This window comes from Leopardus geoffroyi, chromosome B2, assembly GCF_018350155.1.
Source record: "Leopardus geoffroyi isolate Oge1 chromosome B2, O.geoffroyi_Oge1_pat1.0, whole genome shotgun sequence".
NCBI classification, from domain to species: domain Eukaryota; kingdom Metazoa; phylum Chordata; class Mammalia; order Carnivora; family Felidae; genus Leopardus; species Leopardus geoffroyi.
Genome location: NC_059332.1, coordinates 74,890,577 through 74,917,787, shown reverse-complemented (window position 1 = coordinate 74,917,787; position 27,211 = coordinate 74,890,577). Strand labels below are relative to the sequence as shown.

General features: G+C 37.1%; 1 protein-coding gene across 8 annotated transcripts in view; it reads right to left on the bottom strand.

The window, feature by feature from the left end:
- Positions 1–27,211, bottom strand: part of DOP1A (DOP1 leucine zipper like protein A) — a 109,078-nt gene that overhangs the window by 16,204 nt on the left and 65,663 nt on the right. For 7 of the 8 annotated variants that reach the window (XM_045498886.1, XM_045498889.1, XM_045498888.1 and 4 more), the window contains 12 exons: positions 24,144–24,765; positions 23,004–23,278; positions 21,648–21,800; positions 19,471–19,571; positions 17,898–18,157; positions 14,160–16,149; positions 13,216–13,327; positions 12,928–13,110; positions 11,023–11,148; positions 4,852–4,986; positions 3,173–3,228; positions 1,932–2,036 (listed from right to left, as the gene is read on the bottom strand). In XM_045498886.1, the coding sequence (XP_045354842.1) occupies positions 1,932–2,036; positions 3,173–3,228; positions 4,852–4,986; positions 11,023–11,148; positions 12,928–13,110; positions 13,216–13,327; positions 14,160–16,149; positions 17,898–18,157; positions 19,471–19,571; positions 21,648–21,800; positions 23,004–23,278; positions 24,144–24,765 (4,118 nt within the window). The remainder of the gene's footprint in view (positions 1–1,931; positions 2,037–3,172; positions 3,229–4,851; positions 4,987–11,022; positions 11,149–12,927; positions 13,111–13,215; positions 13,328–14,159; positions 16,150–17,897; positions 18,158–19,470; positions 19,572–21,647; positions 21,801–23,003; positions 23,279–24,143; positions 24,766–27,211) is intronic. The other variant, XM_045498892.1, reaches the window with a different exon arrangement.

Sequence of the window (27,211 nt, the reverse complement as noted above, 5' to 3'; positions counted from 1 at the left end):
AGCAACATCTTAGAGGAAAATGTATCCTTCTTTCTCACTCTAATACCTGTTCATTTCCTTTGCTCCACCTCTTCCCAGCTGTCTCTGGAATGTGATGCTATCAGTGAGCCCTCTTCTCTCTAGAATTTTCTATCACTCTCCACTTACATAACACCTATGATTGGCCAGGCACTGTTCTAAGAATGTAACAAATATTAACTAATTATCATAACAACTTTGTGAGTTGGCATTATTATCATCCCTGATGGGGATGATAATATCATCTCACAGATGGAGAGGTTAAATAACCTGCCCAAGGCCACGCGGCTTAAGAAGTAAAGAAGCTGGATCTGAATGCTGGCAGACTACAAAGTCTTTGCTTTTAACTATTCAACATCCTCAGACCTTCTTTACTATCTTTTTTTAAAAAGATTTTATTTTTTAAGTAATCTCTACACCCAATGTGGGGCTCCAACTCACAACCCCAAGATCAAGAGTCGCACACTCCACCGACTGAGCCAGCCAGGTGCCCCAGATCTTTACTACTAATGATGACTTCCAAATCACATTTCCTCCTGCTACTTTATACTATCATTTTCTTTTCATGATCAAACATCTTCAAAGAATACTTCGTACTTTCTCACTCTAACCCTTGGCTGTTAACATCTGTGCTCACTACCTCACCAAACTCCTCTCTCTTAAATCACCAGTCCTCTCCAAATCATCAATACAGGCTCTTATTCCCCATCATCCTTCATCTCTTTGGAAGAGTTCCTTGTGCCCTCTTAACTTACGTTTGCTTCTAGAACACGGAATATAGCCGGTTTTCTTCTAATTTTCTTCTATTTCCCTTTCTATCTCCTTTGCTAGTCCCTTTTCCTTTATTCTTTGTCTTGGTCCTGCAATTCCATCCTTAGTAGTTCGTAGTCCCTACCTCCTACTTGAAACAGCATTCCTGGCCTAGCCTCCTTACCCTCTAATCCATTCTACTACTAACCTGCCACTCATGTCCCTCCTCAAGACCTGCCATCACTCTCACCCCTGCCCAAGACCAAATTTCTCTTTTTTTTTTTAATGTTTATTTGAGAGAGACAGAGAGACACAGAGAGAGTGCGAGCAAGGGAGGGGCAGAGAGAGGAGGAGACACAGAAACTAAAGCAGACTCCAGGCTCTGGGCTGTGTCAACACAGAGCCCAACACAGAGCTTGACCCACGAACCATGAGATCATGACCTGAAGTCAGATGGTTGACCAACTTGAGCCACCCAGGTGGCCCCCCCCAAGACCAAATTTCTTAAGCTAAAATGTGAATCCTTCCCTATCCAGCTCCCATCTCCTTTTCCATCTCCCCACCATTCCGTTGCCAGTGCTCTACTCTAAGAACCAAACCAGACAACGCACCGTGCCCCAACATGCCCCTCCCATTCCTGTCTCCACAAAGGCTTGCTGCTCCTGCCAACTCCATTCACTGACCAGTATTTACTGGAGACATATTATGAACAATGGTAAGCGAAAAAACCGACACTGTCCATGACATCATGGTGCTTGCAGTTAAGTAAGGGTGACTGGAATTTATCAAATAATCCTACAAATTAGCAACATAATAAGGAAACTCCAAAACAGAGAAAATGACTTTCCAAGACTGTTCATGTTCAGGGTCCTGAAGGCAAATGACTCCTGTATGAAGTTCCCCATCAGGCATCCTACTCATCCTTGAAGAAACTACTATAGTAAGGTTTGTTAGTGCATTTACGTTTTGTATACACATAAACACACAGTTTTCTCCCTACACCCTTTTTTTATAGGCCTCAAATCACACATCTAGTTCTATATCTTGAAAATTCCAAGAGAAGACAGAGAGAACATGTGCTCACTCAAAACATCTGCTATTCAGCAATTAGGACAATGAACATTATTTTTTTCAAAATAATATTTTTAAGTGAAATTGCTTACCCAAGTATAAGAAACTGCCCTGGGGCTGGAAGACTCAGTTGTATGGAGTCTTTCAGAAGTATCAACAATGATGCCCAGCTATCCACTAAATTGGGCACTGGAATTCTGCAAGATAAATACAGTTTTGTATATATAGAGAGAGCCACAGTTAACTTTTCTTTATATTTTCCCACAGCCTTTACCACATTTTCCTACTAGTTTCTCTGAAACATTCGCTAAATTTTTATAGACTATGATAGGACAAAATTCTTAAAAGCTCTTTATTTTCTACTATTGTTATATAAAAAGAAAACCAACATATTTAAAATATCCGGTGTAACTTAATTAGTATAGAAATTTTAATTGTGCTATAGAAATCCCAGTTTTTAATCACACGGACTCTCAAAAGTAAAATACAACTGGATTAAGTCTCAGTTGGATTACTGACATCATAGTCACCTGCTCTTGGTCTTATTCTCTCCACTTATCTCTTATTTTAGTTCTTTTTCCTTCACCTAGGAGTCTTTAGTTCATCTAAGGGAGAGTTACCAATCTATCCTGAACATCAGTCTCTCACCTCTAAAGATATTCAGATTATCTTTGTTTCAGTCTGGCCTTAACCCTAACACCTATATGTATCTAAGTTCAAACTATAGGTACTCTTTGCTCTAAATCACAATCAGTTTAAATACACTAGATAACCTGACTTTATAAATGTTAGTCATAGATCATAAACTGATGCCAGTTTGGTAATTAAAATGCATTTGCCCTCTACAGGAGGACATTAAGATTCAGGTTGTCCCATAAGTTTATCAAAATTGAAATCAACTGACTTCTGTTTAGGGGTCAGCTAAACACAAAACTGGAATACTAGAATGGGAAGATATTTTCTTTTCATCATTCCTAATATTAAAAAAAAAAAAAAAAGAATCAGATTAGATTACCACATATTCACCTATATCAAAATAATAATGGATTCAGTGGTGACAAGCATGGCTTCAAGAGTTGTAATTTCTCCTTTATATTTAAATGATTTTCTTACAATTCATTGTTTCAATACTATGTCTTCAATACCCTCAGGTCTTTAGGTTTGCAGGACCTACATGGCTGTGGGTCATTAACATACCCACTGACTTATATAAATATATCCACAAAAGGAAAAATTAGCAATTTCTTGAACGAACTCAGCTGCCTTTCTCCTATATTCCAAACTTTTATACATTGTTAACGTAGTAAGGAGAGATCTACATCAGTTATCTTACCTTTGAATATAAGCATAGAAAAACTGAAGCATGCAGACTTCCAAAGAAAGGTGTTTCTATAAACAAAAGAAATCAATTTTACAGTGAAGAAAAATGCTGCCTTTGCTTTTTCATTATTGCAGCTACTCTGTACTTTACTGTCAAAACATTGAAAGAAAACAAAAACACTAGTTTGCCATTAAAAATGCCACTCAAGTCTTTCATTTAGTAGAAACAAACTTAACCTAAGAGCTATTTAAAAAGTTGAAAATGGATAGAAGAAATAAAGAGTCTCAATCGCCACCCCTGTACACATCAAAAGTTGATACTCCAGCCATTACTTTCAAATGATCCATTTACTCTATAAGCATCAATATGTTTTATTTTAATCACCTTATACTTGGTTGGTGCTATCAGAATCAGGTTGAAGATTTTCATGAAATTTGAATTTAAATCTATTTTACTACAAGTTTCTGTTAAATTAGTGTAGTTAGTTCAAATCTGAGACTAACGCCTAACATGAAGTTAAAGGACAGTGCCTAGAGTAACAGAAATTAGTAATAGGCAAGAAAATGATACTGATGTCCATGGACATTTATCAGTTTGTTCCTTTGTAGTACCAACTATCCCCTTGAAGGTTCCCCTTTATCACACAAAAATCAAGTGCCTAACGGATTCAGAACCCAGATCGAGAGCAAGAGGCAGCCGCTGGAGAGTGGTGGAAGCTGCTATTATTTGCTTCCAGGGTCCTTCATGCTTAGTCCAATGTCTGACACAAGCAGATGCTCAAAATACGATGCTGACCTGAGCTTGGACGTGCAAATTTAAAATCCTATGGCGAATGCTCCAGAGGTGATGTTACAACAGTAAGCAAATTATTAAAAGTTAATATGGATACCGGCTATTCTACACACAGAAGTATCCTCTTCCCATGGGCAATTCAACAAAAAAGATAAAACAAAAAAAAATTAACATTTATGTTTAATAAAGCAGATATGTGTGATAATTCTGTGAAGGATATGATTAGGTTTATTTGGCTTGGCTTAAAGTCCAACATTTGCAGGTGGTAAATATTTTCTCAGCAAATATGACCTCTCAATATTGCTAGAACAAAGAGCAGAAGTAGAGAAGTCCATAATTTTACTAATTTGCAGACTTTGTATCTGCCTAATTAGAGACCATAAACTGTGAGCACAGAGTATGTTACTCATTTTCTGTAGCCTCTGCAAAGCACAGTTTTGTACGCGGTCAATAAATGACATGGAGTACAGCTAACGTTACAGCAAAATGCTAGACATTTGTCCAAAGAGAAAGGAATAAAGAAGCTAAAAAAAAAAAAAAAAAAAAAAAAGCAACAGTTGAGGTAAGCAGACCTTGAGCACTGGTTTATATGTTCTCCCTTTAAATGACCAGAACCTCCCCCTCACCCCCTAAGATTTTGGTCATAAACTCTGTAACTGCTTTAGATGGTTCATATAAGAGATCTAAGCCATTAAGGGCTCTTCACGGGCTACAGGAATGATCACAATAGCAGTCACTGCAGAAGTTGATACATGTTTTTATTACAGGAGTGTGAGGGCAACATGCATTCCTCTCTGCAATCTGTAAGCATTAAAAGGATGTCACTGAACAAAAAATATCTTATCTCCAGCATTATTTCTGAAATAGAATTGTAAACAGCTCAGAAAAGCTCTTCTTACCTTGTCCTTGGCTATGGCTGGGGGCTGCTTTAAAACTTCTTTCACGGTCTGCATAACGGTTTCTGCTCTCATGACACTGATGGAGCGAACCAGTTCTACTAGTAAGAGCTGCTCTTCACTGGCCGCAGGGATGACCTGGATAAACACATCACTGTGGTTATGCACGTACGTGGGCACACAGGCCTTTTAAGAGAAATCACAGAATTAAGAGAATATTTCATGGCCTCTTTTTAATATAAAGGACTTTACAGGTCTCTTGATTAGGTAAAGTATATGTACTTTTTATCAATACAATGTATACATCATTTCAAAAAATCAAATAGGACAGTAAGCTTTGTCCTATCCCATATCTCATACCCTAGATCAACCATGCTCAACTCTTAGCTCTTTTCTTTTTGAGTAATACACATAGCTATTTTTAACTATTTTGTGTCTTTTTTTTTTTTTTCCCGATTTCCTACTGACTTCCTACCTCAGAAGACAAAAACTTAGCTCCCTTACATTTTTCTCCCTATCCTCCCAACATAGTTATGTTGCAATTTTATTTAAATAAATATCCAATATTCATATGACTATTTATGGTTGTACTATGTATTATACTGCCCTTACATTTCTTTCACTTTTTGTTTTTCCTAGAGCTAATAAACTGCTCTATTTTTGTTTGGTTTTCTCCATCTTGATCACAAATTCATCCTCAAATGCTCTAACAACTGTAAATCTCTCATTACATATTAAAATACATTAGGTAATTATTAGTCTTCTACCTCTTCCTTTTCCTTTTTTTTTTTTTAAAGTTTATTTCAAGAGGGAGAGATAGAAAGCGTGCATCCGCACAAACCAGGGAGAGGCAGAGAAAGGGAGAGAAAGAATCCCAAGCAAGGTCCATGCTGTCAGCACGGAGCCTCATGTAGGGCTTGACCTCAGTAACCGTGAGATCATGAGCTGAGCTGAAATCAAGAGTCGGACACTTAACTGACCAAGCCACCCAGGTAGACTTTTTTTTCTTTTTTTGTCCTTGAGACATCTATTTGAGGTCTTTCTGCTCTCTTTCTGGGTTGGTACTCTGTAGGTTTGCATAGTAACATCTTGATAACTTTTCTGTGACCGTCAGCCTTCTGTGTCAGAACCCCTATTGCTTGGATCCCCCTATTTCTTGGTTTATTCTTCCTCTAATGGAGAGGATCTTCCAGGTGCTGAGAGAGGGGGAACTGATGGTAATGACTTTTTTAAAAAAAATAGATTTTGCATGGTTCAAAACGCTTTGAGTGACAGTTTGGGTTTAGCGTTATAAGTTGAAACTGATTTTCCCATAATTTCCAGTGCTGCTCTTAACAAGTTTTATCATTTTTCCACCGAATAGGAACAGTATTTTCTCCGAAGAAGATTTTCAGATATTTTATCTCCAATGTTCTGACATTACATGCTGATCTTTGAGTAAATCTTTTTCACAACGTCTGTGCAAACTCATTTCCTTCATTTCTGGAAAATTTTCTTGTACTATTTCGTTAAATTTTTCCCCGTCATTTTTTTGTTCTTTGTTTCTGCAAAAAGATATTGAGCCTCCAGTATCATTCTCCTAATTTTCTGATCTCCTCTACCCTACTTCCCTATCTCTAAATTTATATTTTATTTCTAGTATTTATCTGCTTTGTTTTATATTCATGATGGGGCACCTGGGTGGCTCAGTCAGTTAAGCATCTGACTTTGGCTCAGGTCATGATCTCACAGCTCGTGGGTTTTGAGCCTCACATCGGGTTCTGTGATGACAGAGCTCACACTCTGTCTCTTTCTCAAAAGAGAGAGACAGAGACAGAATGCGAGTAGGTTAGGGGTGGAGAGAGAGGGAGACAGAATCCGAAGCAGGCTCCAGGCTCCAAGCTGTCAGCACAAGAGCCCGACGCGGGGCTCAAACTCACAAGCTGTGAGATCTTGACCTGAGTCGAAGTCGGACGCTCAACCAACTGAGCCACCCAGGCGCCCCAACATTAAAAAAATTTTAAAAAAAAGTTTTATATTCATGAACAATTTTAATTTTTGCAAATCTCTTTCTTATAATCTTATTTCATGGATGTCACATAGCTTCCCCTCTTAGAAAGGCATTTTTGTTATCACTTGAATGTTATTCTGTAACTTGCATTGTTTCTTTTGACTTTATCTAGTTGTTTTTCTCATTGTCTATCATATTAGAGACTTTCTTCATGTGATCAGTAATCCTTGGCTCTTTATTCATATTTAAATGTGAGGAATAGTAATAAAGCTAATATTTACGGAGTGCTTATTAAGTGCCAGGCATTGCTCTAAGTGCCACATAAATATATTCTTCCAATTCTCACAACCTCATGAAGTAGTATACTTCTTCTCCAGGGTCATATAGTTAGGGATTAAAGTAAGGATTTGAACCGCACGGATCGGGTTTCAAAGTCTGTGCTGTTAACAACTACACTATTATTGCCTTTGAAAAAGGAATTAAAAAGTGATGGGAATTCAAGCATTTATGTGCAAGACTGATGGGTAGGGAGGCTTCCCTGTGTGGTGACTACAGCCTAGTGTTTTTGTTTTTTGCTTTGTTATTCATTTTTACTTTTTAATATAAAATTTATTGTCAAATTGGTTTCCATACAACACCCAGTGGTCATCCCAAAATGTGCCCTCCTCAATACCCATCACCCACCTCCCCCCCCCCCCATCAACCCTCAGTTTATTCTCAGTTTTTAAGAGTCTCTTATGGTTTGGCTCCCTCCCTCTCTTTTTTTTGCCCTCCCCTTTCCCCATAGTCTTCTGTTAAGTTTCTCACGATCCACATAAGAGTGAAAACATATGGTATCTGTCTTTCTCTGTATGACTTATTACACTTAGCATAACACTCTCCAGTTACATCCACATTGCTACACATGGCCAGAATTCATTTTTTCTCATTGACAAGTAGTATCCCATTGTATATATAAACCACAACTTCTTTATCCATTGATCAGTTGATGGACATTTAGGCTCTTCCCATAATTTGGCTATTATTGAAAGTGCTGCTATAAACATTGGGGTAAAGTGCCTCTATGCATCAGCACTCCTGTATCCCTTGGGTAAATTCTTAGCAGTGCTATTGCTGGGTCATAGGGTAGATCTATTTTTAATTTTTGGAGGAACCTCCACAGTTTTCCAGAGTGGCTGCACCAGTTTGCATTCCCACCAACAGTGCAAGAGGGTTCCCGTTTCTCCACATTCTCTCCAGCATCTATAGTCTCCTGATTTGTTCATTTTAACCACTCTGACTAGCATGAGGTGATATCTCAGTGTGGTTTTGATTTATATTTCCCTGATGAGGAGTGACATTGAGCATCTTTTCATGTGTCTGTTGGCCATCTGGATGTCTTCTTTAGAGAAGTGTCTATTCATTTCTTCACTGGATTATTTGTTTTTTGGGTGTGGAGTTTGGTGAGTTCTTTATAGATTTTGAATATTAGCCCTTTGTCTGATATGTCAATTACAAATATCTTTTCCCATTCTGTTGGTTGCCTTTTAGTTTTGTTGGTGGTTTCCTTTGCAGTGCAGAAGCTTTTTATCTTCATGAGGTCCCAATAGTTCAGTTTTGCTTTTAATTCCCTTGCCTTTGGGGATGTGTCAAATAAGAAATTGCTGTGGCTGAGGTCACAGAGGTTTTTTCCTGCTTTCTCCTCTAGGGTTTTGATGGTTTCCTGTCTCACATTTGGGTCCTTCATACATTTTGAGTTTATTTTTGTGAATGGTGTGAGAAAGTGGTCTAGTTTCATTCTTCTGCATGTTGCTGTCCAGTTCTCCCAGAACCATTTGTTAAAGAGACTTTTTTCCATTGGATATTCTTTCCCACTTTGTCAAAGATTAGTTTGCCATACTTTTGTGGGTCCAATTCTGGAGTGTCTATTCTATTCCATTGGTCTGTGTGTCTGTTTTTGTGCCACTACCACACTGTCTTCATGATTACAGCTTTGTAGTAGAGGCTAAAGTCTGTGATTGTGATGCCTCCTGCTTTGGTCTTCTTCTTCAAAATTACTTTGGCTATTTGGGGTCTTTTGTGGTTCCATACAAATTTTAGGATTGTTTGTTCTAGCTTTGAGAAGAATGCTGGTGCAATTTTGATTGGGATTGCATTGAATGTGTACATTGCTTTGGGTAGTATTGACATTTTAACAATATTTATTCTTCCAATCCATAAGCATGGAATGTTTTTCCATTCCTTAGTATCTTCTTCAATTTCCTTCATAAGCTTTCTATAGCTTTCAGCACACAGATCTTTTACATCTTTGGTTAGGTTTATTCCTAGGTATTTTATGATTCTTGGTGCAGTTGTGAATGGGATCAGTTTCTTTGTCTTTCTTTTGCTTCACTATTAGTGTATAAGAATGCAACTGATTTCGATCAGACAACAAAAGGAAATCAAAGGCATCAAAATTGGCAAAGATGAAGTCAAGCTTTCACTTTTTGCAGATGACATATTATACATAGAAAACCCGATAGACTCCACCAAAAGTCTGCTAGAACTGATACATGAATTCAGCAAAGTTGCAGGATACAAAATTAATGTGCAGCCTAGTGTTTTGTTAGTAGACTCAAAAACTTCAGCAACTATAGGTCTTTTTTCTTGGTCAGGTCATTTTCCTAGAGGTAAATCCTCAAAATTCCTACCTAAGGGCAGTACTGCTCCCTGCCACCTCACTGGGGTGAGGCTGATGCCCATTTTTCAGTATGTAAACTTGTTGCAAATGCCCCTGTTTTCATCATAAAGTCTAATGTCTATCTCTGTGAATCTTGTGCTCTCAGGTTCAGAGCCTTTCTTGACCAAAGTCTTCACAGAGCAAACTTGGCTCCAGTTTCTTGCTTGGGTAGGGTAAGAGAGTGGGTGGTAGCTTGGGTTGGGGAAAAGGGATCTAGAAGTGGTCTAGTTGTTCCTTATATAAATTTTCATTAATCCTCCGGATTTCACCCTGTCCCAACACTTTGTCTTCAGAAGTATGTGACATTTCTGAGGCACCTGGGTAGCTCAGTCAGTTAAGTGTCTGACTTCAGCTCAGGTCATGATCTAACAGTTTTAAGAGTTCGAGCCCCGTGTCAGGCTCTGTGCTGTCAGAGCATGCTCCTGATTCTGTGTGTCCCGCTCTCTCTCTGCCCCTACTCTGCTCATGATCTGTCTCCCAAAAATAAATAAAAACATTTAAAAAAAAAAGTACCTAAGATTTCTACTTTCAGAGACCATCTGTAGTTTTACAGGGGCAAGTGGTTCCTTTTTTACAGCAATGTAGACTATCAATTTTCTCTACTAAATCTGTTACCACACAGATCTGTTGTTTTTCATCTTGGAAAATTTTGTTGATACTTCTTATTTTTCTGTGGTCAACTCCCTCAAGTTCTGTCATTGTGGGTTTATGTCTTTTTAAATTCTTTTACTCTCATTTTTGAAAGAAGAGCAGAGAAAAATGCATGTGTTTGATATGCCTTGTTAAACCACAGGTCCTTGGCTGATTGTAAATAGTCCAGGATTTCTGTTCTGTCTAATGTAGTATCTGCTACTGGATCCTCACATGCAAAAAAGTGTCCTAAGTAGCAACGTTCTTTTACTTTTATTCCTTTTGAAACTTCAACATATATGTAATGTGAAATCAGCACAAAAATAACAGATCAGAAACCTTAAACTAGACAAATCATATATCTTATGTGAATGTTAATTATTTAATAGCCTAATATTCTAATGAGCCACTATGTATTTCCAACAAAGAACACTTTTGAGCTTTCAAACTCACAAAGCAACAATTTCACATATACAATCCAGTTAAACCAATATACTAATTACATTTAGAAACAAACAACTTAAGCTATCATGTCTTAATGAAAAACTAGTCAAGATGAAAACCCTCCATATCATTCCTAAATGATAAACATTTAAAAAAATACACTGTACTATGTTAACTTTTCCCTCTAAAATATAGTTAATATCATACTAATTTCTTTTTTTACACAAAATGATTATTTTTATACTCAAGGCATTTAGGCAATACATCATTATCTAAACCTATAGAAAAACTATTGTTTCCACTCCTCATCCCACCCCAGCCCCACTGCCATTAATGGAGACTTGAAAATTGGCACGTACTCACCAAATGCTTATCAAACGAAAATAAAAATATCAAATGGCTGAACACATACCTTGGTCCTGGTGGTCGTTTTGTTTTGTCTTCTTTCATTCCACACAAATGCAATAGCAGCCATAAAATGAACACCATGATTCATTGAAATGGGACCCAATAATTCAAGGATCTGTTGTCTCAAGTTCTAAAACAATTTAAACAAATGACCAGTGGATTTTAGTTGTTTTTTTTTTAAATAATATATAATACTTTCATGTTTTGCTACCTAAATAACAGTAGAGGAAATTTTAATAGTGTTAAGAGATGCAATCATGGTCATTTTAATTGGAAAAGAAAATTTCTGTATTTGGCACTATATAATGACACTATATAATGACAACTGCTAATCAGCCAAATGCAACAGTCTCTAGAAATAATAGGAAAACACTATATATGAAGTTCAATTACATTTGATGTCGATTCCTTTAAAAAAGAAAAGGGTTTTTTTTTAAAAGTAAAGTTATACAAAAGAAAAACAAAGTTTAATCTAAACGTAAGTACTTAGATAAAACTTTCTAATGGTGGAAAAGTTTCCACTCTTCTCCTTCCCTCAATTTCAGTTGTGTTCCCATTATTCCCAGATCTAGGGAGTCAGGTCAAGGAGTAAGAACAGATAACTTGATAAAAGTTGTCAAATTCGACATATTATTATATTATTCAATTGAATAATTGAATAATATGCCTTGAAGTATAATTTTCCTCTAAATATAAAGTAGAAAATTTGGAAAATGCCTGAGTATGAGAAAAAAAAAATTTAAACTCAACCATTAATCACATCATCCTGAGATAATCACTATTACTACATTAATTTCTTTTTCTGCATATAATTTTTCATGTAATTATAAATATAAGATTTGTTCAATTATGTGACACGCTAGTTTCAGTAGTTTTATACATTTTCCATCCACTAAGATTTTTTCAAAACTGCAATTATTAGGGGCCCCTGGGTGGCTCAGTCAGTTGAGCGTCTGACTTCAGCTCAGGTCATGATCTCACAGCTCTTGAGTTCGAGCCCCGCATCGGGCTCTGTGCTGAAAGCTCAGGGCCTGGAGCCTGCTTCAGATTCTGTGTTTCCTCTCTCTGCCCCTCCCTGACTTGTGCTCTCTCTCAAAAAATAAGTAAATACATAAAAAAAAAACTTAAAAAATAAGTGCAATTATTAGTAGCTACATAATGTAACACTAAAAGAGTTAATGTAACCTTTTCCTTATTTACTGTTTAGGATCTTTGTGCCACTAAATAAGGCTATAAAGATATATAAAGATATCTATCTATCCATCTATCTATAATATATCTATCTTTGCCTAATTTTGATTGCCTTAGAACTGATTACTAAAGTAGCTTACTAGGTCAGACTACCAAATTTTTAAAGTTCTCTATACATATTGGTAAACCGTTTTCCAGGAGGACTTTGCATATTAAAATGTCAACTTTAAAAATCCTCAAGAAAGGGAACAAAATTATAATATGTATGAACGAACCTCAAAAACATTATGTCACATAAAAGAAGCCAGATACAAAAGACTAAATAACATGTGATTTCATTTATAAAAAATGTCCAAAAAAACCAAACCTATATGTAGAGAAAACAGGTTAATGGTTGGTTGGAGTTGGTGATGAAAATAGGGAATGACTGCAAATGGGCCCTGGAATCTTTTTGTGGTGATGAACATGTTCAAAAATTGTGGTGACAATGTACTAGAAAACTGTCCATGTACTAAGAAAAAAAATCATTGTACTGTATACACTTAAAATGGGTGAAATTTGTGATATATTTCTCAATGAAATAGTTAAAATTATTTGAGAATTAATTAATTTATGCAGCATGCTGCATACAATCTTTTCACGAGATGCTGAATACAATCTTTAGGAAAGTCCTTGAATGTTCTCTTGAGCTCCACAGATGAAGTGTGAATTGTCTAACCTTTGTGGCTCCAAGATTAATAGTGGTGACAGACGCAGAGGCAGCAACAGCCATCTTTTCTGAGGAATCAGCCTGATGCAGGATGCTCCAGAGCAAAGTCACAGAGGACATGATCATGTGAAGGATGGAGAGGATTCCACTGCGGGCTTCAAACAAGTGTTTTTGGTCTACGTTGACCAAAAGCTATTAAAATCAGGGGAAAAATACATGTCACTTACTGAAGTTTATAAGTGGCTACTTACTAGACCTCAGTCTTGAAAAAGGAATCAAATATTTGTGCAGTCTTACTTGGTGATACTGAGTAGTAGGATCCAACAAACAGTAATGAATAATGGCTGTGATCCCTTCTAAAAGAGTAAGAATCATATCTGGTGGAATGATTGATGCCATCCAGAGAGGCCTGAAATAAAATGTACTCAGTTGAACACAAGTTCTGTGAAAGACAAATTCATGTTTTAATCAATGGTAAATGTCCAGCATGTGCTAGGCACAGAGTAGGTGCTCAATAAAGATTACATAAATAAATGACTAAGAGCATAAATTAGAAGCTTTTACATCCCAATCTATGAATTGAGTGAGTTGTACTAGAGTTCTTTGGCTAAACAAATTCAATATGAAGCAAATAAATATAGCTAGTAAATCTCTAGCAACTGTGTAACAGCAGGCATATCAATATTAACTGATAAAGGCAATTTTCTTATATTTTACATGTAATAGCTAAGGTTATATAGGAGATTAAATAAATACTAGTCAATGAAACATTTGACTAATTTCTGACAGACTAATTGAACACGGGGATACAGGTGGAATTCACCACTAAACCATGAAGATCAGAAACAAGAAATAAAATCAGACAGGAAAGCAATTATTTTTAATTTAAAATTAATTTTAGTGTGCAATTAATTTCTACTTAGATAATTTATCATATAAAACTAGGGAAACCCTTTGCTGGGCTTTGTATTATTTTCACCAGCTCGTTCAAGAACATCTAAAATAAGGTTTCTTCCCTTAGGAGAAAAAAGGCCTCTTTAAATCTTCGTCCTCCTTTCCATACTTAATTCTTTTATTGACACTCTTCCTCAGGGTGAGTTTCCTTCTTCGTGAAAGTAATATACTATTTGTAACCTATTGATACCATTAATTTATGTACTCAAATTATAACGGACTTTCTGGATGATTAAGTAGTCCTAATGTGAAAAATGTCCACGATAAAGTTAAAAATCAATGCTTACCTACTATCAGATAATCCTGTTTCATATTTGTACTGCTGAATTAGATTATCTAAATTTCTGCAAAGCTGTAGTGTCACAGAAACAACCACTCTCTGTAGAACTTTTCCCATGTAAGGCAGAGTAGATGTGATTAAACCAATCCACTGTGGGTGCATCTTACAAGCACAGTGTTGATGCAAAGCTCGTATTACTGCACAGAGGAACATGCCTTGACATGTAATTGGCTGAGCATGCAAATACTGAAGAGAAGTCATGGGCTGATGGGGATTGATGTGTTCCAGGTCAGATACGACGAAATCGAAACCCGTTTCATTCTCTTCGGGGATAGTCATTACCCGGTGTTCTAGAACAATGAGCCTCTGAAGCACTTTAAGAAGCTGTGACTGGAGTGTGCTGCCATTGTCAAATTCATCCTCTGAGAAATTGATAAGGCTGTCTTCTGAGAAACCTTCTTCCACGGCAACCATGTTTTTACCTGCCATTTTCTCACTATGCCATTTCTGTGCACTAAAGATAGATGACAGCAAACAGTGAAGAATCACTTTCTGAACTTTGCACTTAGATAACATGTCAGAGATAAAACTAGGGAAACCCTTTGCTGAGCTTTCTATTACTTTTGCCAGCTCAGTAAAGAGAAGTGTCAAAATTTCTATGCTCATCATCTGCATGTTTCGATTGCCTATTAAATCTTGTGCAGTGACCTTGACGTGAGTTGGGTAATGGCTTCTCATGTAATATAAGCAGAGGGAAATAAGAATTTCTATATACATAGAACTCCGGAAGTTATGATTAGAGTCTACTGGAATGTGACTATAAAAGTCTTTGCCCATAACAGAAATCCGGTGTCTGGCCAAGAGATTCTGAAGCAGAGACAACTGAGGGGTATATGCATTATTTACACTAGTGGTTGAAATGGCATTTACAAAAGTAATAGGGTTAGTTTTCAAGATGGCTTTGATGGCAGAAAAAGCATACAGAGTCCTTGATGAATCATACAACTGGAGATACAGAAGCACATGCTGATAGAGTGGGTGGATGTTGAAATGGGGCGATTTCCGTGATCCTGGAGAACCCATATCACTCTCAATTTCAGAAATCTCTCCTTCTCCACAGCTGTACCAGTTCTCTAAATCCAAACCATCGCTGAAGAATACACTGGTTTGTTTGAGTTTTTCATTTGAAGCTTTTTTCTTGTCATCATCCTTTTTTCTGGCAAGTTTTACTTTAGGTTTTGCTCCCGGTTGTTTACCTGACTCCTTAACAATGGTCTCTTTCTCGGAGACTTTTTCTGATAATTTTTCTTTGAAGCTGAACTGAATACTGCTGTGACTCCTCTGCCTGGATTTAGTTTCTATGGAAGCAACATTAGAGTCCTGGAGAATCTGTGTGGTTCCTGAAATACAAGGTGAGGAACTATTTCTGGAGATTCCATTTGCCACACACTCACGGCCTCCCTCTGCAGACACAGCCAGCAACTGAGAACTGTCGTTACTCAGCAAAGCACTCTGACCCTGCGGAGCAGACTGCTCGTCAGTTTTAAGGGCCTCCTCGCCTGGACCTACATCACTATGCTCTGGGGGCACAGCTTCCATTTCTAACTGAGATGTCAATGATGCAGATTCTGCTTCGAGGCCACTTACGACTTTACATATCAGGTCAAACACTACCTGCTGAACATCATCATCTGGGGAGCTTGCACCTGGCACTTGACAATCTTCTTGGGCGTTCACATTTTCAGGATCTACTTCGTAACTCAAGTTGTCCCCAGCAGAGGACTGTGAGCATCCAGAGTCGGAACTCTGAAGTACTTCTATCTGTTGGTCTGGAAGATCAAAATCAGATACAACCATTGGAATTGTCTCACTGCTGGTACTTAGAAGGGAAAGTCTGTCACTCAATGGATTAACAGTGAGACTAAAGTTCTCTATTTCGTCCATAGTGAGTGGCTTTTCACCACTTCCTTTAGATGCAATGAGTTGTACTTGGCTTACTGGCATATGAGAAAAATAGTAAAGAAGGAAAAAGATAAAATACATTAAAATGATTGAAATGTAGACTGAACTCAAGATTCTTAATCATTAGCTTCATCACCTTATACCTTCCTACGAAAATTACATTTTGTTACTATTTTAGACCCTTTAAGTTAGAAAATTATGTAGATGACTATTAACTAGAATTTAGTAAAGACAACTCAACAATAGGAGTATTATTTAATTGAATTAAATAAAACAACACATTAAAAACAGCTACAATATCAAAATTTGCCCTTACTCCCAAATAAGGTATCTTTTTTTTTTTTTTTTACTGCAGTTCAAAATTTTATTTTTTCCTCCCTGTGTAATATTTCCCTTAATTATTTTATTTCTAAGAATTCAAATACTTCAGTAGCTGATATGTATATATATATACACACATACATATATGTCTATATATACACAGACATATATAAGCTTGATTTCAATAAAATTCAATATTTACAAATTATCAACATTATCAATATTCAACATTTATGAATTATAAGTAAGGCCCTAAATCAAGAGACAATGAGGGTGAGAGAAGGAAAAGACATCATTGTTCCCTCTAGAGTTTGAACTTGGTAGGGGATCACAAATATATTCATCCATTTCTGTACTTTTTGGAGAGCATACAGCGCTGATGGCATTCTTTTAAGAAAGAGCAAAAGGCTTAGTTCCATATGAGTATTACAAAGCAAATGTTATAGAATTCAGGGAAAGCATCATGACCCTACAGGTAAGGAGATCAATCTCGGAGGAAAGGTGAGAATTCAGCAGACAGGCAGGAACGGCAGCGGGTAAAGGGCTAGCAGAAAGAAGTTCAGGCAATAGGCAGGGTAGAACATGCTCTGAGAAGACTCAGGGGAAGCAGTGGAAAGTCAGGCTCTATAGAGGGCTCTGTCCATACTCTGTAGAAACACATTAAAGATGAAATGGGGGCATGACAGTGTAGCTGCAGCTTCCTCACACAGCAGCCATGGGACTTTGAGAAAGCCCTGGCCCGCTAAGCATCTCTACCTGCTCAGTAAAATGACCTTTTTATTACTGACCTCACAGGATTATTTGTCAAGATATGAATGAGTTTTGTGAGAATCTTTTGTCCCTAAAGTATAATAAGTTAATCTAAGGACCCATTATCACCGTATTGTAGATGTCCTCACTCGACAATTTGTAAAATGTGGACTTCCAAGTAATAATAGTGAACATCTAACTAACACTTATGATAGGCCAGTCTGCCCTAAACATTTGTAGGCATTTGTTTGCAGTCACAAACAGGACTACGTGTTATGTTCACAACGAAGCCTGGAAAGGTGGGTACTACTATTCCCATTTCACAGATGAGGAAAATGACTCATGAAATACAAATGGGCATTACAAGCTTTTTATATATTCTCAGTGAAGTATCTCTAGAACCTCGCAAAACCAAAATTGCTCATTAAACTCTAAAGGTATTTCCATCAAAATTGAAGACTGTCTCTGAAAGTTGTGCTGACTCCTTCCTTGAAAGAGTCAACTGATAAGAGAAATCAAAGTCCTCTAAGATGACCATTGATGAAGTACATTCTGGCATGGGCCCACATGAGCACTGCCAGTACACATGGACGGGAGAAAATAAGTCCATGGAGAAAACCTCACTGTTGCCAGTCACTATTGTGTTCACTTCTCATTTCATTTTAATAACTTTATTCTAAATAAAGCTGTTCTACTTCCATGTGATATTCACCATTGCTGCAGGCAAAATTTTGCATGAAATGCTTGTCACTCTCTTCTCCGGGATAATAGGGAGCCTTATTCCAATAGCGTTCTGCTTGTACACGCTGCACTGAAACCCTCTGAGTTTTGGGATGAAGCAGGAGCAATAGCAATGGTTCCAAAACTCTTGCAATATCATGTCTTTGTAGCACTTGGTTCAGCCAGGCTTGTCCCACAGAGCTGGTAGAACCATCGAGACTGTTAAGGCTATCTAACATGATGAACAGTGACCTACAATAAACACCAATAATTAAAACAAAGAACAAAACATCTACTTTAATTGTCACACTCTAGTTTTTCTTAAACCAACATTACTGTTTTATTTTTAATTAACTTTTTAAAAGTAATCATACTTCAGAAAAACTTTTGACCACATCATTTTAATAATCTTAATCCCTACAGTCTCAGTAGATATGAAAAAGGAGAAAATCGTCTTTTCCCTTTTCTTATATACTTGTGTTTTAATTTCCCAAGCATACATTACTTTTATAAGATAAGTACTAATGAACAAGGGAGAAAAAAAACTTAGTTTTGTTTCACCAATGTACTCCTGCTCATATCACCAAATACTGAACTCTGTGCAAGTTAACACTACTTCCATGCTCTTCTGTGCCCAATCTCTTTATGAGGCAAACCTGTGTGCTTAACTCAAAGAAAGAACTTCTGTGAAAGTTATGGAGGTGTGGCTTGGAATCTGAAAACCTGAGATTCAAATCTGGGCTATCAGCTCTACATCATGTGTGGTCTTGGGCAAGCCACTTATTTCTCTGGTCCTTCAGTGCCTCACTTGGATGATGAGAAAAGGCAGTCACCAAATGAGAGATGGTATTTGTAAAGTACCTAGGCCAAGGGCATAGTTCATTGTACTAGTTCAATACCAAATCATTTAAAAATGGTGATGTTGAAAAAGTAATGTCTGAATAATGTCCAGTAAAGCACATATCTGATTCTGGGCTGGGCTTTAAGCAGAGTCAGATCTGTGGCCTCCTCTATGGTGGTGAGACTGCTATCCTGGGCCAGTATCTCAGTCTACCTATACATAGCATCTCCTTGGAAGTTAAGGCAAACCTCATATTTGGGGGATGAGTCATCTCGAGTGGTGTAGACAAGTAGCAAAACTACTCTCAGGCAGCTGCAGGTTCTCTGAATCCATGGAAGGGGTGTGTATTTTAGCTTTAGACTTATGATGTCCAGTTCAGGCAGAAGACTGAAAATAACTGTTAGAGAAACAGTTACATCATCTACTGTTTATGTTGAAATTTCTCTGTGAATACAGACCCATTGCTGTATCCCTGACACCTAGAATGCTGCCTGGCACATAGCAGGGGTCTTGTTGAATAGTCATCCAGTAAAAGAAAGGGGATCTGGGTGCTTCAAAGCCATGCATTTTAATATAGCTTAGATTTTTTTAAAAATAATTTATAAGCTCTCTTTATAATATCTGTAAATTACTATCTTGCACCCCTGCCAAATTAGGCAGAGGATTCAAGAAAAGAGACACTGAAATACCTGACTGTAAAATCCGAGTATCAAATGTAACCAACCTGTCAAAAGAACGTGCAAAAGATGACGACTTATTTATATGGAGATCCCTTGTCAGATGCCAAAGAACTGCAAACTTTGCATGTGCTTCCATCCTTATTTTCTGAGGAGGAATACGGGAGATTAAATTATTTTTTTCTCCCTTGAAGATATTAAGCGATTTTATCAAAATCAAAATAGCAATTTAAGAGACAGTATTAGGTTCGATGTTCACAGTACTCAATACACCACACAATAAAACTATTTTTATGAAAGTAGAAATGTAAAAAAAAAAAACTTAGAAATATTAAACCTAAAAAGTCATCTCACACTACCTCAGAAATCGTTATTATTTAGTTTAGACTAGGTAACCAGTTTTCTAGATTATTATGTAACGGGGATGGAAAGAGCTAATAATGTGCATATTATAATATCTTCAGTCTGGGAAGCATTTTTCCCTTATTTTAATAAAAATACTTAGTAGTCAAAATTTATTTTATTATACCCTACAATTTACTTTTGTTCCCAGAAATTATATATTATCTCAAATGAATTGATCACTACTTATAAAGCTGGCTTATTAGATTCAAAAATTTAGACACCTAAAAAATTACTTCTATAAGAAAAACATCATTTTGAGATTATTTGGAAAATGTTAAGTGTTATGGTAACAATGGACAGAATAATGGAAAAATAAATGATTTAGAAAGACCAGCACTTGGTGTTAGATAATGAACATAAATGAATATAAATCAGGTAGAAACTGTGAAGTTATCAAGCTTTTCATAGTGTTCCTGTAGCATCTGTAGAATTCTTCAAGTAAAAGCCCTCCAAAATCAGGGACTGTAACGGTCTCAATTGTTTGTGATCACTTTGAGGGGAGCTTCCTTTTTTTCTACGGGTGTAATACATGCTTTTCCTATGAAGCCCATGTTTATACATCAACATATTAAAAAGTAATAGTATCTTAATTTTTTTTCATGGATGTATAATACCTTTATTCAGAAGTTAGTATTCCTTTAGAAATGTTACACAATAGGTATATAATTTGTCCTAGATTTACACTTAATGTAAACAAATTAAATGCAAGTCTTTATTAAATATTTTATTCCTAAAAATTTTTGAGAAAATGTGTTGAAGCAGAAACAGAATTTTAACATTTTTCTTGCAATAAACTTTCATGCCTCTCGTTTTCTCCTTCATTTGCCACTTCCTTCCTGGACAAAAGCTTCATTTACTTAACACTATGCCTTTCTGAATGACTCAAACTCACTTGCATTTAGAGTTCTTAAAAATTAGGGTGACACACCTCTAAAAGCTGTTCAATAAAATCTTTATGTTACAGAGAAGGCATAGGAAGATCACACACTTCATTAAACTTTCCCAAAGAGATCAACCAGATTGAAAGTTCCAGCTTCTCAGGCATACCAATGACTCTATCACCTTTACTCTCACTGACTTATCGACCATTTCATGTACATTGGGATACAAAATCCTTATTTTGGATACTGTAATACAAATAATATAATCTCATATATTAGCATTCTATGGCTTATAAATGTAAGTTCACATATACATCATTTCACATACATCAGTTAATGTACGCATAGTTCCATAACCAAGGCTACTGCTTCCTCTTTAAATGCTCTAAGAACTTGGACCAGCAACAACTTTAATCACTATTGCCTACAGATGGTGTCCTGAACCAAGAAATAGACCTAGTATTTGATTTTGGGTTTCTAGATTTTTCATATTACTGATGCTTTTGCAAAGAACTTTCTTCTAAAGGACAGAATGGGGTGCCTATGTGGATCAGTAGGATGAGCATGTAACTAGTGATTTCTGCTCAGGTAATGACTCAGGGTTATGGGACCGAGCCCCACATTGGGCTCTATACTAGGCATGGAGCCTGCTTAAGATTATCTCTCTCCCTCTGTCCCACCCCACTTGGGTGTGTGCACGCTCTCTCAAAAAAATAAAATAAAAAGAAATAAGATAAAATTAAATTAAATAAATAAAATTAAAAAGGACAGAACAAATTTGTTTTAAATATATGAAGACCAAATACTCTACGAATGAATTTACACAATCTCTAATCAGATACTAGCTACAATAATTTTCCTACAGTTTCTTTAATTTACCTTTTGGTATAATGGGAGTCGGGTAGGTGGGGGTGGGTCAAGATGAAAAAAGAATTTACCTTATCTTTATGGGTTAACTGCTGACTTATAACATCCTCACAGATGCTAGAAGAAGGAACCAAGTTATGTAGTTGATAAAACAGTTCCACACTTTTCTGATGGTGCTGAGGTGTCCTATCTCCCAGCTGATCCCACAATGTTAAAGCTACATGCTACAGAAAAAGATTGTCAAAGTGACAGTGTTACCAAACCACACATTAAAACTTATTTAATAAGCATTTCCTGTTAGGTACAAACAAGCCTCTGAATGCCATTGAAGGTCTTCAATGTTCATTATGCTACAAGGATGAGATTTAAAAGTATAGCTTTCCATGTGCTCACTTTTTGGTCATCGAGGTCATTAGAACCTCTTATGATAGACCTTTAATGATTACTTTTATTCTTTTAAGATCCCTCCCTAATGATACTTATTTTAAATATCAAACATGGAAGAATTTTCTGCAGGGCCCAGAGAAGACCCCACTTCACTATTTTAGTGACACTTAGTAAAGTGCTGCTAGAATACATTATTCTTAAGAGGATACAAATCTCACATTGAATACAATATTTATATGTTACAAAGTAAAATATAATTTACAGTTCAAATATCCAAATTACTTAAGCTTATATAAAATAGGTTATATGTATTTTAGAGCTACACGTGTTAACAAAGCACTTGATGATCTATGACAGCATTAATAAAAACGTAACCATTTTCAGGGTTTACTGTCATACCGTTCTTACAGAAACCAACTTTAGCAGAAAGAACTATCTGGTGGGGCACAATGACTTGAATTGAGATAAAATTAAAGCAAATTTTTTTTTATATATAAAGCATCTACCTGCCTAAGATGTAATACAATCCAATATACTTAATGTTCTTTCTATGTAGAGGGTATCATCTATACTGCTGTGATAAAAATCAAAAATTGTACATTTTTTTTTTCTCTGAATGGCATCATATACCACAGATGATAATCAAACAATACAGAGTCAGAAAAATTTTTCCTGGGAGTTTTGGAGAGCTGAGATTATACTCTACGAAAAGCAAAAGTGTCATAAGCACGTCATGTCGAAATAAGTTTTATTGTATAAATGGACTTAACCTCTTTTTTAGCTGAAATTACTCCTTCTGTGGCTTTGGAGCCTTAATACTTGCCTTCCCTAACCTCATCCTCATCTCCTCTCATCCTTTTTTCCTCTAGCAAAACTGGGGACAAGATTGGCAAAGCAGTACAGATGAAGTGTGGTATCTTTTTCTAGACATTATAATATTAACAGGTATTCAACGAAGCCTGATTATCATCTTTCAGATCTCTGCTAAGCAATCTAAGTCAAGTACCACCTTAGTCATGCATGTATTCCTCAGAATTTACCTTGAAAAATTCAGTCTTCTCAGCAATGTATCTCAGATTGCCTGGAGTGAGGGGAGGTCTAATAACTACCGCCACTCTTCCCTGGTTTGGACTTAAGGGCTGTGCAGGCTCCACACTGTTGATGTTCTCCCCAGTGACCATGGCCACAGACTGAGTGAGTCCCACCAGGTCCATGACTAATGAAATAGCAACACTCTGCACACTGAAATCGCTTGCTTGGCTGCAAGCGTTCATCAGGGTCTGGAGCCACAGCGGAGGCTGCACGTGCTCCCAGTCTGAAACAAAAGATGGAAGATGGAGTTCATCACACTAAACCTTTCACACATACACCAACGTCCAGGTACATTTCAAAACAAAGCACCTCTTCTCAACACCTTTAGGCCTTGATCTGTTAGTAAAACCAAGGTTTCTCACCTAGACTGGAGCTTTAAGAAAATAAAGCAGCAACAAGAATCCCATAAACTTTTTTAGTATGTAATTTTCTTATGCCACATAATACAAAGTATTCCCCTGTCCTAAAAAACAGTATATTAATCAACAGATATTATGTAGTACTCACTCACTGCACTCTGTGTGCATATATAAAAATTTAAACAATGGTAAACACTTATGATATTAGTCTTAATAAAGGAAACCAATGGATCTAAATGATATGTTACTTTTCTCCAGAGAAAGAAGTTAATTTCCTTCTTACCTTCAACTCACTTGTAAGTACACTGTGAAAGACATCAAAATCACAAAATTTTCCAATATGCCAACATGTATTATCTCCCCATAAAGACAATATTTCATTAAAAATACTAGGGGTGCCTAAAAAAATTAGGGGTGGTACAGTCAAGTCAAGCATCTGAATTCAGCTTAGGTCATGATCTCAGAGTTCGTGAGTTCAAGCCCTGCATTGGGCACCGCACCTATCATGCAGAGCCTGCCTGGGATTCTCTCTCTCTGTCCCTCCCCTACTTTTGCGCTCTCTCAAAATAATAAATAATTCTAAAAAATCTACAAATTAAAATAACACTTTAAAAAATTAACTGGCTAAAAAAAATCTTAGTTTTAATTCTGAGTGCTTAAAAAAAAAAAGTAAATAAAAAGCATGCTATAAAAAAGATTCAAATATAATTAAAACCAAGATGACCTTACCAGTCTCAGACTTCTCAGAATGTAGGTCTGAAGTATGGTTCCCCTCAGCAATGTAAACTGGGAAACTGGAGCACTCCAGGAAGAGCTGGCAGGCAGAAAGGAAGGCGGAAAGGTATTCTTTTGAAGTTTTCTGTTTACTTATGTTTCTCTCCTTTACATCTCCATGGGAATCCCTATCCCATTTTGAAGTCTCTTCTTGCTCTCTACTGAGATCCCCTGAATGCTCTGTAGCCAAAGCCTGAGAAAAAGAGTTGCCCTGAATGATGTAGAGGTTGATAAGTCTAGTGAGAAACTGCTGGACATACTCCAAGCAACATTGCATTGCAGTTTTTTGGGCTGTCTTCCCACTTCGGGGTGCTGTCCCCTGGGTGACTATGGAAGGGGCCTGGATGATGGTTTCTTCAGATCCTACGGTGGAGGCCGTTTCGGTCTCAGAGGATGTGCTACCGATGGGAATGGCAGCTGTCCCCTGCCCCTCACTCAGGTCTCTGTCGATATCATCACTTCGGTCTGCTTGATACTGTATAAACTCAGTAAATCCACTCTCTGATGATCGACTGCTTGGTGGGTTTTCTCCATCTTCAAATACTTCAGTAGGATTTTCAAGAGACACTGATGACACCTGATAGTGATTAAAAACAGCAAAGGCTAAGTGATTAAATGCATATATTAGAAATCAAAAATTAGAAATGGCCACATTGAGAGAAGTCAGTTTAGATTACATGATTCAAAACTTAATCTACACGTTCAGCTGAATCTTAGAGCAGTTTCTACAACTGATTCATATTTCTATGATAATCAATAGGGAATACTGGTACAGTTCTAATGAATATATTAAAATAAACTCGGGGCACCAGGGTGGCTCAGTCAGTTAAGCATCTGACTTCAGCTGAGGTCACTATCTCATGGTTCATGAGTTTGGGCCCCTCATCTGCGCTGACAGTGCAGAGCCTGCTTCAGATCCTCTGTCTCCCTCTCTCTCTGACCCTCCCCAGCTTGTGCTCTCTCTCTCAAAAATAAAATTAAAAAATTAAAAATAAACTCATTAAGAATTATTTGCTGTATGCAAAGATTTGGTTTTTGAAGGCAAAATATGCATATAACACAAATCTCTAACATCTATATCCCTATTTTCAAACAACTGACAATTTATTCAATCTGCTTCACGAAATCACTTTCCTAATGTCTAAATGACGCAAGGAATGAGACATTTTAAAAACTAGAAATAAATTCTAATAGGTCATCTGTTCAATAATCATGAATGTGAAATTTCTATGTGAAATGTGTAAAATGCTACTTAAATGGTTACCATTAATCTTACATTCTTTTAACAGTTACTGAACCTATGTTACATGGCAGACACTGTATTGTGTACCAGGAACAAAAAGATAAGTTTGTAATCTAAGGGAGAAGACAATAAGTTATAATATAAACAAAAATGGACCAGGTACTGGAATAGAGCTAGAATGAATTAATCGTCCCCTTCCTACAAAGACTGGATAAGTACAATCATCAAACATATTTTTGGGTTTAGTTTAAGGAAACAAAAGTTGTACATATCATGAATTGCTTGGGGACTTTGCCAGAGCATAATGTGAACTTGAATGAGATTACTTTTTAGTGACTAAAAAGGGATATTATTGAGGATTACAGAAGATACAAACTAATTGTTCTGCTGCTACAAAGCTGGGCCTCACCCACTGTTCCTTGCTTCAGTAAATGACATCACCATTCATCAAATCAGAAGACGGAAATCTAGGGGTGATCCCTGGGATCTTCTCCACCTTTCCTTGGCACTTCCCCTACATCCACTTCAGAATAGTGATTAAGAGTACTGGCCATGAGTCAACTAAGGTTCAGCCACTTACTAGCTTGGCAAGTTATTTAACCTCTCTAAAACCTCAGTTTCCTGATAAGTATAATGGAGATAACAATAGTTCCTACATTTTACAGTTGCTATGAGAATTAAGTAAAACAGTATATCTAAAGCACGTGGTTTAGTACCTGCCAGTTTGATTTTTTTTTAACGTTTATTTATTTTTGAGACAGAGAGAGACAGAGCATGAACGGGGGAGGGTCAGAGAGAGGGAGACACAGAATCTGAAACAGGCTCCAGGCTCTGAGCTGTCAGCACAGAGCCCGACGCGGGGCTCGAACTCACGGACCGCGAGATCATGACCTGAGCCGAAGTCGGCAGCTCAACCGACTGAGCCACCCAGGCGCCCCTAGTACCTGCCAGTTTGTAAATAAACATTCAAAAAATGTTTGTGATCACTTATTACCCTTACCAAACTATTACTAGGTCTGATTTTTTTTTTTTTTTTTTTTTAGTTTATTTTGAGAGAGAGAGAAAGAGAGCACACATGCACACAAGTGAGCAGGGAGGGGCGGAGAAAGAATCTTAAGCAGTCTCCAAGCCTAGTGAGGAGCCTGATGTGGGGCTTGATCTCATGAACTGTGAGACCATGACCTGAGCCGAAATCAAGAGTAGGATGCTTAACTGCTTAACCGACTGAGCCACCCAGGCACCCTGAATTTTTCTCTTAAATGTCTGGCTAATCCATCCATTCCTGTGTGTTCACTCCCACATCTTGTCAGCACATTACCACCACCTCTCACCTGCACTACTGCAGGTCTCCCCACATCCACTTTGTTTCTGAGATCCATGCTCCATACTGCAAAGTAATTTATCTCTTATAGAAGTCTTATTATGTTGCTTGCTTCTACCCTTCAGTGTCTTCCCACTGCTCCTAAGATAAAGAATAAAAGCCCCGCTAGAGTGAAAAGGCTCTGCATTACCTGGTCCCTGCCTACCTGAAGACTTATCTCTCCCTCACTGTGTGCACAGTGTTCCTTTCTGCCCAAGAGCCTTGGGGAATGTTTCTTCCTCTCCCAAGCGCTCTCTCCTTTCTACCTCATTCCACCACAGTTTCTCTAGGGCTTTACTCAAACAACCCTTCCTCAAGAAAGCCTTTTAGGCCCACAGTCTAGGTCACATCACTGCATTTTCCACATTCCTACCACTCTATATTCTCCTTCATTTATTTATCATGACTGTAATTAAGTGT